This window comes from Bombina bombina, chromosome 2, assembly GCF_027579735.1.
Source record: "Bombina bombina isolate aBomBom1 chromosome 2, aBomBom1.pri, whole genome shotgun sequence".
Lineage (NCBI taxonomy): Eukaryota > Metazoa > Chordata > Amphibia > Anura > Bombinatoridae > Bombina > Bombina bombina.
In genome coordinates, this window is record NC_069500.1 from 888,834,572 (window position 1) to 888,847,488 (window position 12,917).

Genomic DNA, 12,917 nt, shown 5'->3' on the forward strand with positions numbered 1-12,917 from the left:
ACTCTCCCATGGTACTCTGTGACATCTACAAGCCTGTACCATGACACATTAGTATGGCAGGTACCCTAATTCATTATTATACTAAATACATTTTTTTTAAAACATCCATGTTTTATTTGTACATTTAACACACTATTCTTTAGAATTTCTGTGTTTGCGTAACTGCCGTAAGCCTTATATTCCCCCAAACTGGACACAGCCCAGTATTGGCACGATGCACAACTGATGCTTTTGATTGTCTGATCAGCTGTGCCCCACTCTGGAGCAAAAATGACAAATTAGGGAATACAATTTTTGCATAAGAATGCTTCTTTAATAATCCAGCATTTTAAAGCATTCTAGATAATTGCAAGATTTAATGATTATATATATATATATATATATATATATATATATATACATACAGTATATATATAAAAGCAAAGAGACGGGTGCACTCTCACAAACAGTTCATCATATGCCAGGGTGCTAGAATGTGGATTGAAATATAGCAAGTAGAAGACAGAACTCTATGCTCTTAATATAAAAGATTTATTTAGTAACGTTTCGGCGAATGCTCCCCTTCATCAGATCTGATCGTCTGATGAAGGGGAGCATTCCCTGAAATGTCACTTAATAAATCTTCTTTTCTATTAAGACAAGAGAGTGCTGTCTTCTACTTGTTATATATATATATATATATAGACAAACATACCGCTGTCAGAGGAATGGAGGAGGCGAAAAAGACAGAATAACATGTCTGTTTATTTAAGCATACAAAGTTGTAAGAAGGATACATCACAAAAGTGTAATGATACAGAAGTGCCTTAAAGGGACATGAAACACAAAAAAAATAATGTCATGATTCAGATAGAGAATACGATTTTAAACAACTTTCTAATTTACTTCTATTATCTAATTTGTTTCATTCTCTTGGTATTATTTGTTGAAGGAGCAGCAATGCACTACTGGTTTCTAACTGAACACATGGGTGAGCCAATAACAATCGTTGTATATCTGCAGCTACCAATCAGCAGCTAGAACCTAGGTTCTTTGCTGCGCCTGAGCTTACCTAAAGCTTTCAGCAAAAGATAACAAGAGAAGGAAGCAAATTAAATAATAGAAGTCAATTGGAAAGTTGTTTAAAATTGTATTCTCTATCTGAATCATGAAAGAACATTTTTTTTGGATTTCATGTCCCTTTAAAGAAACATTTTAGTGGCTTTAAAATCTAACACTTTTATAATACATGACATCAACACATTTTGTAATTTCAAATTATTTATAATAATATTCCCAGTGAAAACAAACACCAATTATTGGCACAGAACTAGCGACAGGTACATGCCACAGACAAACCAAGTGTTAATCTAGAACATAAAGGGTACAGCAATAAACTGGTACCTGCATAACTCAATAAATATTAGATTAGAATCTACTTGAACACAGTACCATGTAGGTGAAGAAGGCAAGAATTTTTACCAAATAGTGTATGCACAAAGCTTTAAAAGCAACTTTTTCCTTTTTTTTTTTTAAACTAGAAAATGTTATTATACTAGTTGTTTACTATATATATATATATATATATATATATATATATATATATATATATATATATATATATATATATACAAAACACGGAAGGGGACTGCACTCCTAGACCGGAACGGGTACACATCCCCTGATCCTGCAACATGCTCAGCCCTGGGTGCTCAGTGGCACTTGCCACTCACAAGAAGCTGTGCTGTCACCAGAATCACAGGCAATTAACCCCAGACAGGTCTAGGTGCAAGAACCTAGTTGTTTACTATATATATATATATATATAGATAGATATAAATTTTCTTTATGAGGCACTTCAAGATCTGCATCTTAAAGGCATAGCTTGGAAGTCTGGATTTAAACTTAAATTCTCCAATCTTTACCTCAGGCCAAGAACTCATTGTGGATTTGTATTATTTAGAAGCCCTTCCACTGTGTAAATTGCTTTGGACATCTGTGGCCTATAAATGCAAATAAGTAAGTAATCTGATTGTGTACAGAATTTAAATCACAAAAATATAATAAAAGACCATATAAAATGTACAGTTAGCAGTTAAAAATATATATATATTTTTAAAAATCACTAATCAAAATAACGCCATTGCACAGTCTATCCAAAAAAATATTTTGTTTAGCAACCTTTATACAGAGCAAAAGATTTATTTTTTTTATATTATGCATGTTCATAGTTCCGTTTATAAAAGTCATGTAATATTCATATAAATTATTCTACAGACTTTTTTTCACCAGTGCAAAAAAGTAGCAAGTTCGTTTTTTAAAAAGTGACGTAGTTATTTCTTCACATTGTTTCACTATGGTAAATACAGACATACAGATGGGCACTCACAGATTCTATTTTTCTCTTTCTATAGCAGGCCTGTCAATTAAAGACTTCAAGCAGTACTTAAAGGCACAGGACAGTATAAAAAAAAGGTCATATTTTATTTGATCATTTTATTTGTAAACAAATTATTTTCTTTTACTATGTGTTTAACCTTTTAACGCCGTTCTGACATTCTATTCCGTCCTAGCCGTTTGGCTGTCCTGAAGTCAATGGCACTTCCAGGATGCAATCACGGTCTGGAGGGCGTGCCTTGCATCATAGGGACGCCCCCCTGACCCGATCCCATCATTGAAATCTCGTGATCGCGTGCATGATCGCGGGATTTCAATTTGTTTACATCGGAATATTGATCTGATGTAGACAAAGTAACCCTATCATAAAAGGGTTAACCCACTGCAAGAATGTACTCATGTGCCACTGCAAATGAGGATACAGCTGATAAGCCAAAGAGGAGCAGGCATACATGAGTATGCTCAAATCACTATCCATATCCTCATGTGGGGCAGAAAGGTGATTTTCCTCTGAAAGTGTTAAACACATAGTAAAATAAAGGAATCTGTTTAAAACCAAAACAGCGTAGCATATTTCTAGTAGCACGTCCTAAATATGTCAGCACTGATCACAATAACACTGGTTAGAGTTTACCTCTTTTGTGCTAAAGATGGCTTCAAAAGATCGCAAAAGATTCACATTTATCTGTCCAATCTACCTATTTATCTAATTTGCTTCATTCTATTGGTATCCTTTGTTGAAGACGCAGCAATCAGGTGAGCCAATGACAAGAGGGATATGGGCACAGCCACCAATCAGTTACTAGCTCTCAATAGTGCATTGCTGCTCCTGCGCCTACCTAGGTATGCTTTTCAACAAAGGATGCCAAGAGAATGCTGCAAATTAGATAACAGAGATTAATTAGAAAGTTTTTTAAAATTGCATGCTTTCTCTGAATTAGGAAAATTTTATTTCGATTTTACTATCCATTTCATTGTAAATCATGGGTTTTTGTGATGCTTTATGCATGGATGAGATTAGGAATGGGTTTTCTTTAGAATAGTGAGATTTAAAGAAAATAAAAATACAATAAGATTGTGGTAGGTACACCCTATCCTCTTGTTAAACTATGTGACCTTTATAGCTATTTGTCATAATACAGTGCAAACTACAATTGTCTTCAGAGGTAAGTACAAACTGCATTTAACAAGAGAAGTTACTAACTGAACCAAACTAAGGTGTGCCTGTTTATTGGCACGCACACAAATATGGACAGAGCTAAAAAGGATTCACATAATTATTACATTTGCCAATGTGTAATGCCCCAAGGCTCACAGTGATCTATTTTTAAATAATATGCAAAACAGCAGGAAAACAAAATTACACGTATAAAACAAGACTTGTGTACTTATTTACTGTATACCTACTTGTGTGCTATAGAAAGCTGCAACCCACTACCAAAGCAATGTTTTGTAACCATCCCTGCCATTTAATTGGTCAAATTGTAGCTACTACCTCCTAAATTCTCCTATCACATGATTATGCAAACATAAAAACATTATCCTTCATTATAAGATCTTTCTATTAAAAGATCTCTCCGGAGTCTCATAAAACAGTCTTTTACAACAATACAATTAGGATTATTCTTCATTGGTTCTTCATATACACTATGCAGTTTACCAAACTTTGATGTTGATAATCCTATTTTTTGAATATCAAATGAAGTCTCATCTTATATATGTGCAACTTAGTTTTGGCAGCAACCCCCAAACAAGAAAATGTAGCACTATAGAAAATTAAAGAAGGTCTGAGTCACAGGGGAGTGAGCTAAGTTGGCTTTCAGGTCTTCCTCTAGATCTCTCTCCCTCAGTCACATCCATTGGGTTTGTGTAGGATCTTGGGCTAGAATGGGCATATCTACTACCATTTCCATGTCTGTAATTGTCATTCCCAATACTGTAACCCATGTTTGTAGATGAATGGTCCAAATGAGAGGCATGATCCCTAATGTTGTAGACAGTGCTAGGATAGGCAGAAGAGGGTTTGTTGGCCATCTGTATGGAAGAAGCCTTCTTGCTGTAATATTTAGCAGAGGATGTTCCTTTATTTTCACTCCATTTTTGGCAGCAGTGGACCAAACTGAGTGCCAGTGAAAATCCTCCAAGGATCTCTAAGCAGCTGCCTAGATAACCTAGCACCAAGGAATACCCCACTTGGATAGTCAAGTCCTTCTCAGAATCAAACAGGCTGTACATCTTGTTATTGTACCAGGATATAGCAATGAGGCTTAACACCCCAGAAATTAAGATGATCAGCCCCCCTAAACCAGACAATAGGTAATGGGGCACATCTTGCCAACAGCGGACACCAAGTGAGGCCACCACAATGCCCAGTGCTGTGACCACTAGAGAGGAGATCATTAGTCCTCTGGCAATCTGCACCACTTGGAGGCTGAAGTAGTTATTAGTATCTTGCTGTCCACAGCTGAGACTGTTACTGACCACATTCTGTTGGCAAATATCCCAGATACCCTGATTGAGGACAGCATCTGAAGGCTTCCCTGTAAGCTGACTAAGCACACGCCAGTTTGGGGCAACAGTAGATGTAAGGTTTAGCACCAGCCCACAGGGGGCAAAAACCATGCCAATAATCATTACTACCGGAGTCCGCATGGCTGAGGGTATCTAGAAAACTTTTTTTGAAGAATCTTTGTCAGTTAATACAATGAATTCAGGGTCCAAAAAAATAAAGACAATAGATATAGAGTGGCAACATATAACACCACCCCAGTTCAAAAATAAAAGTGATATATTAACACCAGAAAATTATTTCTCCAAGCAATACAAATCATAACAGTAAAACATAACAGGAAGCATTTATAGAGACATCAATTAACTCCAGTGCAAAGGTTATCCAGGTCCACCACTGATAGCGCAATACAATGGGAGCGAGACGGTTTAGTGATTTAGTTGAGATGCAAGGTGTCCAGTATCACGTGCTGTGCAATTATATCCCAGATAATAATCAAATAAAGTTACCCAGCGGAATAATTCAAGGGTCAGATATTCATTTTCTAGATTAAGCAATGCTGATACTAGAATAAACAAAAAAGAAAGTTAAACAATGACACAAAATGCCAAGAGCTTCAGCAGCAGGCTGTAGATTGCAGTCTATATAGTTACCTACCAGGCTTATATCATTACATACCTGTAAGAAACTGTGTTCTGTGTCTCCAAGAGACTCATCTCCTTTGGCTACTGTGTCCCCTTTAAACGAAGTGAAACCACTCGAACAGGCTTGACAGAAACTGCACTGTGTATCTATCAAGTAAGAGGAAGGGGGAGGAGAATTGAGAGTCAACAACAATCCCAGAAATGTTTCTAAAAGGAGTGGTTTACACAACTGGTCTATAGTCTGTCAGGTACTAGAATAAAACATGATTAGAAAACAATACACTTTATTTTGACAGATCACGGTATAAAAACAAATGCCCCTGTTTAACTAGAGGAGGTGATTTTGGCCTTTTGACGCTCTCTTTGTATAGATTATGAAGTAACTATGCCAGACAGTGATTATATTAAGATGATTAACAATACACAAGTTCAGTTTAAGAAGCTGTTACTTTGTGCTTTTTATAGTTGGTGTTTTTTTCACTTATTACATTGACAATATTAAAGGATCTTGAAACCCAAATTATTATTATTATTATTATTATTATTTTTATTCCGACAGAGCATACCATGTAAAAACAAATTTCCAATTTACTTCTGGTATCTAATTTGATTAGTTCTCTTGATATTCTTTGATGAAAAAGCATACCCAGGAAGGCTCTGGTCAAATAGCTACCAGTTGTGAATTGCTGCTCCTTCAATAAAGGATACCAAGAGAATAAATCAAAATTGTTAAAAGAATGAAATTGTAAAGTTTAAAAAATATATGCTCTGTATTATAAAAGAAAAAAAAATAGGTTTTATGTCCCTTTAATAAGGAGGTTATTTGCTTTTAATCTAATAATATCATTGAATTTACCTTTTTTTTTTTTTAAACAAATTATAACGCACAATGTTCCCTAATTGGAATATTATTCTCTTTGAAATTGCTGAAGCCTTTTATTGTATAGAGCCTAGGACCCCCACAGTCCAGAAATAGTAATATTTTGAGAATAGAATGCCATATTAACATACGCCTAGATTTAGAGTTTTGTCGGTAACGACCCGCGTAGCTAACACTGGCTTTTTTTCTCCCGCACATTTTAAATACCGCTGGTATTTAGAGTTCACAGAAGGGCTGCGTTAGGCTCCAAAAAGGGAGTGTACAGGCATATTTACCGCCACTGCAACTCTCAATACCAGCGGTGCTTACGGACGCGGCCAGCTTCAAAAACGTGCTCGTGCACGATTCCCCCATAGAAAACAATTGGGCATTTTGAGCTGAAAAAAAACCAAACACCTGCAAAAAAGCAGCGTTCAGCTCCTAACGCAGCCCCATTGTTTCCTATGGGGAAACACTTCCTATGTCTGCACCTAACACCCTAACATGTACCCCGAGTCTAAACACCCCTTAACTTACACTTATTAACCCCTAATCTGCCGCCCCCGCTATCGCTGACACCTGCATATTTTTTTAACCCCTAATCTGCCGCTCCGTACACCGCCGCAACCTACATTATACCTATGTACCCCTAATCTGCTGCCCCTAACACCACCGACCCCTATATTATATTTATTAACCCCTAATCTGCCCCCACAACGTCGCCGCCAGCTACCTACAATTATTAACCCCTAATCTGCCGACCGGACCTCACCGCTACTCTAATAAATGTATTAACCCCTAAAGCTAAGTCTAACCCTAACACTAACACCCCCCTAAGTTAAATATAATTTAAATCTAACAAAATAAATTAACTATTATTAAATAAATTATTCCTATTTAAAGCTAAATACTTACCTGTAAAATAAACCCTAATATAGCTACAATATAAATTATAATTATATTGTAGCTATTTTAGGATTAATATTTATTTTACAGGCAACTTTGTATTTATTTTAACCAGGTACAATAGCTATTAAATAGTTCATAACTAGTTAAAATAATTACAAAATTACCTGTAAAATAAATCCTAACCTAAGTTACAATTAAACCTAACACTACACTATCAATAAATAAATTAAATAAAATACCTACAAGTATCTACAATTAAACCTAACACTACACTATCAATAAATTAATTAAATACAATACCTACAAATAAATACTAAATATTACAACAATTTTAAACTAATTACACCTACTCTAAGCCCCCTAATAAAATAACAAAGACCCCCAAAATAAAAAAATGCCCTACCCTATTTTAAAATTAAAATAGAAAAGCTCTTTTACCTTACCAGCCCTGAAAAGGGCCTTTTGCGGGGCATGCCCCAAAGAATTCAGCTCTTTTGTCTGTAAAAAAAAAACATACAACATTACAACCCACCACCCCCCCAACATTATAACCCACCACCCACATACCCCTAATCTAACCCAAACCCCCCTTAAATAAACCTAACACTAAGCCCCTGAAGATCTCCCTACCTTGTCTTCACCACATCGGGTTCACCGATCGGTCCTGAGGAGCCTCCGAAGTCTTCATCCAAGCCCAAGCGGGGGGCTGAAGATGTCCATGATCCGGCTGAAGTCTTGATCCAAGCGGGAGCTGAAGAGGTCCATGATCCGACTGAAGTCTTCATCCAAGCGGGAGCTGAAGAGGTCCATGATCCGGCTGAAGTCTTCTATCAAGCGGCATCTTCAATTTTCTTTCTTCCGGATCCATGTTCATCCTGCCGACGTGGAACATCCATCTTCACCGACGACTTCCTGACGAATGACGGTTCCTTTAAGGGACATCATCCAAGATGGCGTCCCTCGAATTCCGATTGGCTGATAGGATTCTATCAGCCAATCGGAATTAAGGTAGGAAAATTCTGATTGGCTGAGGGAATCAGCCAATCAGATTCAAGTTCAATCTGATTGGCTGATCCAATCAGCCAATCAGATTGAGCTCGCATTCTATTGGCTGTTCCGAAAAGTTTGCGCCAAAAATGACGTATTAAAGTCTAACATTTGACGCACCCGCGGGCCTAATACCCGCAAATGCAAAAAGTAGTCAAATTGAAAAAGACTAAACCCCAGGTAAGAAATACATTTCTTAAAGTGTTTATATTCCCAAATATGAAACTGACAGTCTGCAGAAGGAAATACATGAACCTGACTCATGGCAAATATAAGTACAATACATATATTTAGAACTTTATATAATTTGCATAAAGTGCCAAACCATAGCTGAGAGTGTCTTAAGTAAATGAAAACATACTTACCAAAAGACATCCATCCACATATAGCAGATAGCCAAACCAGTACTAAAACAGTTCTTAGTAGAGGTAATGGTAAATTTGAGAGTATATCGTCGTTCTGAAAAGGGAGGTAGGAGATGAATCTCTACGACCGATAACAGAGAACCCATGAAAAAGACCCCCGTTAGAGAAATCATCGTATTCAATAGGTGATACTCCCTTCACGTCCCTCTGACATTCGCTGTACTCTGAGTGGAATCAGGCTTCAACAATGCTGAGAAGCGCATATCAACGTAGAAATCTTAGCACAAACTTACTTCACCACCTCCATAGGAGGCAAAGTTTGTAAAAACTGAATTGTGGGTGTGGTGAGGGGTGTATTTATAGGCATTTTGAGGTTTGGGAACCTTTGCCCCTCCTGGTAGGAATGTATATCCCATATGTCACTAGCTCATGGACTCTTGCCAATTACATGAAAGAAATGTATATATTCACATAGAGCAGGATCATCTGATTATCAGAAAAGCTGTATTTGAGCACAGTTTGCTGTACAGGGGGTGTCAGCTGAATAGTGACACATGCATATTTAAAATACTGGTAATAGGACATTAAAGTGTTTTTTTAAGGATGTCCTTCAGTTAGCCATGACACAAGTGCATAGAGTTATGAAAATTTTGGTTTAGAGCTAAGAGTTCTATCGCAAGGACCAATATTTCACAAACATGCATTTCCTGTTAGTTTCAAAATAAACTGATTTTTACAGCTCAATGTCCCTTTAATGGATTTGTACTTTTTTCCCCCCAGAGGGAAAATAGAAAGCAGTTTAAAAACAGTGTACACTGGGTTATCATCTAGTTTTAAAAGTAACCAATAAGAATTGTTCTCTAAAGGCGTCAAAAGTATAGTCACTTCCCTGTACAATAAATGCAGGCAAATTGAAGAAGTGTGTTTTAAATGAGTTATTTGAAACTATTTCTCACCAAGTACAATAGCACAGGTTTGCATTTCCTAGACAAGCTTTAGAAAACCTTTGCAATATACTTTCATTATTTATTTTGCCCTTTTACTTGTAATTCAAGTCTCAAAATTGTTGGTTTCTCAATTCTGAGAATGGGAAGTGCACAATGCAGACTTCACATGGCTAACCTGGTTACATATCTGTCAATAATTGGTCTGAACAGAGGGGATAAGATAACATAGTAAACAGCAATGTAAATTTTACTAACAAAATGACAGTGGCAAGCCTAGTCTACTACATCGACAAGTATAGATTATTTCCTATAAATAAGGTAAGTGGTGAGGAAGAGGGGGGTGACTATTGGAAAACAATCGCAGTAACTATGGTGTTAATGTATTTGAAAAGTTTTCACACTCAAATGACTAATCACTATCACTATTTTTTTTTAAGACTACAGAAAAATCTTTTTAATACAAAGGGCTAGATTTCAAGTGGAGTTAAATCAATAGCACAGGGTGGGTTATTCTTTGCATGACGTCATGGAAAAGATAGCACATAATCTGGTGTTAAAAGTGGGTAGTTAAGTAAAATACCAACTGATATCTTGGTTTAAAGGGACAGTCTACTCCAGAATTTTTATTGTTTAAAAATAAAGATAATCCCTTTATTACGCATTTGCCAGTTTTGCATAACCAACACAGTTATATCAATATACTTGTTACCTCTGTGATTACTTTGTATCTAAGCCTCTGCAGACTGCTTTAGTTCTTTTGACAGACTTGCATTTAAGCCAATTATTGCTGACTCATAAATAACTCCACGGGAGTGAGCACAATCTTATCTATATGACACACATAACTAGCGCTGTCTAGCTGTGAAATATGGTCAAAACACACTGAGATAAGAGGCAGCTTTCAAGGGCTTAGAAATTAGCAAATGAGCCTACCTAGGGCTAGCTTTCAACAAAGAGTACAAAGCACATTTGATGATAAAAGTAAATTGGAAAGTTGTTTAAAATTGCATGCTCTATCTGAATCATGAAAGTTTAATTTTGACTAGTATTATTTAAACTGACTATAAAGAGATACCTAGGATACATTAGTCCTGGTATAAAAAGTAAGGGAAAGCAGCATTCTTTTAAGAATTATAGAAACATTTTATTTTAAACACACATATTCTATACATAGGCATATCCTGTCATCATGACAATGCACGTCCTAAAGTGCAAAGTGCAATAATAAACAATGCTGATACATAAATATAGTGCAATAAACAAACATATCATAAAAACTGGAGGCGCATTTGATGTCCAAAGTGGAGTCACATAGCATGCAACACCCTGCTGCGCCAGACAATGTAGAATACCAGCATCATCTGGGGAGGTTATCTTGGGGATCTATGCATGCATTTTCCTATGGAAGTGCTTTGTAGGCATTCATACATTCACATGCCATTCCAGCTTCATAGTGCACAGAAGCAATTAAAGTAGGCAGTCGACAGGGAGAAAGCAGCATGCAAGGGTGAAACTATAGGGGGTGCAGAGGTCGCAATTGCGACTGGACCCCCAAGGGTGGGGGCCCAGTTTAAAAAAAAAAAAAAAAATGAAAAAAATTTAACAATAAAAAAAGTTGACCTGCCACTGCCTGCACTGATTTCATGTGAGTGTGACATGATGCTTCACTAGTGTCTCTGACTACAGAGGTAAGTGTTTTTGTTTTGCCCATTGGTGTTTATGTGTGTGTGTGTATGTGTGTATGTATGTATGTGACTGTGTGTGTATTTATGCATGTATGTGTATGTTTGTGGAACCAGCAAATTACAGACCTTGTTACTACAGCATGTGGGGGGCGGGGGGTAAACAGTGTCACTATACAGTACCACTATATACAGTATGGGGGGGCTGGACCATGTCACAGACTACTGTGGTCACTCTATAAAGTACTGGGGCGGGTAGGGTCAGGCCAGCCATCTCACCGGCAGATTACAGACTGTGTCACTAACTCACTATATACAGTACTGGTGGGTTAAACAGTGTAACTATATACAGTAATAGGGGGTCAGACCATCTCACAGACTGTGGGCACAGGGTACCTCCTTTTGCAGACATGTAATCTGATTCACATTTTTTTTCTGTGTTAAATATAAAAAAATAAAAGATATGTATCAATTTCACTTTTTTTGGGGGGGGGCCGGGGCGGGGGGGGGGGGCCCGTCTTAGATTCTTGCACCTGGGCCCTGTGGTTTCTAGTTACGCCTCTGGCAGCATGTACTCCACAGCAAGTAGAAGTGATGTGCATATGAGGAGGGAAACAGAAAGCAAGCAATCCGGACACTCTGCAAAGTAAGCAAGCAAGCTCCACAAGTAGAAACAGCAGTTGGATAAATAAACTATCCAACAAAAAGTATACACTAAATAGCACTCCAAAGTCCTAATAATTATAAGGCACAAAAAAGAGACAACACCTCATTATAAGTCAATAAGGGGGTCAGATAGAATACAAATAAAATATAACTTTTATTAATAGTATTAAAAACAACCAATACATACAAGATACATACAATTAAATCTACGAATTGGAGGGTGGTCAGCGTGAGTGTGAGAGTGTAGGCTAGAGTAATAGCACCACTGGGGTCCAAGTATTGTGAGAGTGGGGCCTTTTACTATTGGAACATCAAATAATGAATATATACAAATTGTATACAGAGTAATAGTTAGTAACTCAGCTGATTGAAAGTACTGACTGTGAGTAAATAAGTCTGACACATTATGAGCAGTCCGTTAAGTGCCAAGGTAAAGTAGGCACCAGATAAAGTGTTAAATCCAAAATGAGTTAACTATATTCTTGAAACACAAGGGCATCAATAATTAAATAATTTGTGAATATAAGTATACTTGATTCAAGAGATAGAGCCACATGTGTAGATACTAGCGTGACTGTTAATGGATATTGAGCCTATGACTAAAGGAGATGTGTTAAAATACAAAATGATAACGAGATCAATATAAAAGTAGGGTTATATACTGATATAACTACTGGATTAAGCTGTACAGTTGAATTGCTAAATTAAGCTATTATCAAAGGTTATGAAGATTATATCAAACCTGGGTTGGTAGGATGCTGTCTAATTGTAATAAACCCCTTTGTCAAAGCCGATAAGCGGCGAAACATGTCAGGGAATTGGTGAGGAGTCCAGTGAACTCCTGTGTTTTAGGTAGCGCTTTGGAGGCACGATCAGCGTGACCTTACTTTCCATGGTCCTATTCAATCATTTT

General features: G+C 37.0%; 1 protein-coding gene across 1 annotated transcript; it reads right to left on the minus strand.

The window, feature by feature from the left end:
• Positions 1 to 724: 724 nt before the first annotated feature.
• On the minus strand, positions 725 to 5,687 carry CLDN23 (claudin 23). Its single transcript, XM_053703231.1, has 2 exons — positions 5,564 to 5,687; positions 725 to 5,450 (listed from the first exon to the last, which is right to left on the minus strand). Exon 2 carries the CDS (start codon positions 5,026 to 5,028, stop codon positions 4,153 to 4,155), a length of 876 nt encoding a protein of 291 aa, XP_053559206.1. The 5' UTR covers positions 5,029 to 5,450; positions 5,564 to 5,687; the 3' UTR covers positions 725 to 4,152.
• Between the last annotated feature and the right edge of the window lie 7,230 nt (positions 5,688 to 12,917).

Bases quoted from the DNA above. Each gene is read 5' to 3' on its own strand.
- CLDN23 (XM_053703231.1), bottom strand. From the start codon at position 5,028: ATGCGGACTCCGGTAGTAATGATTATTGGCATGGTTTTTGCCCCCTGT.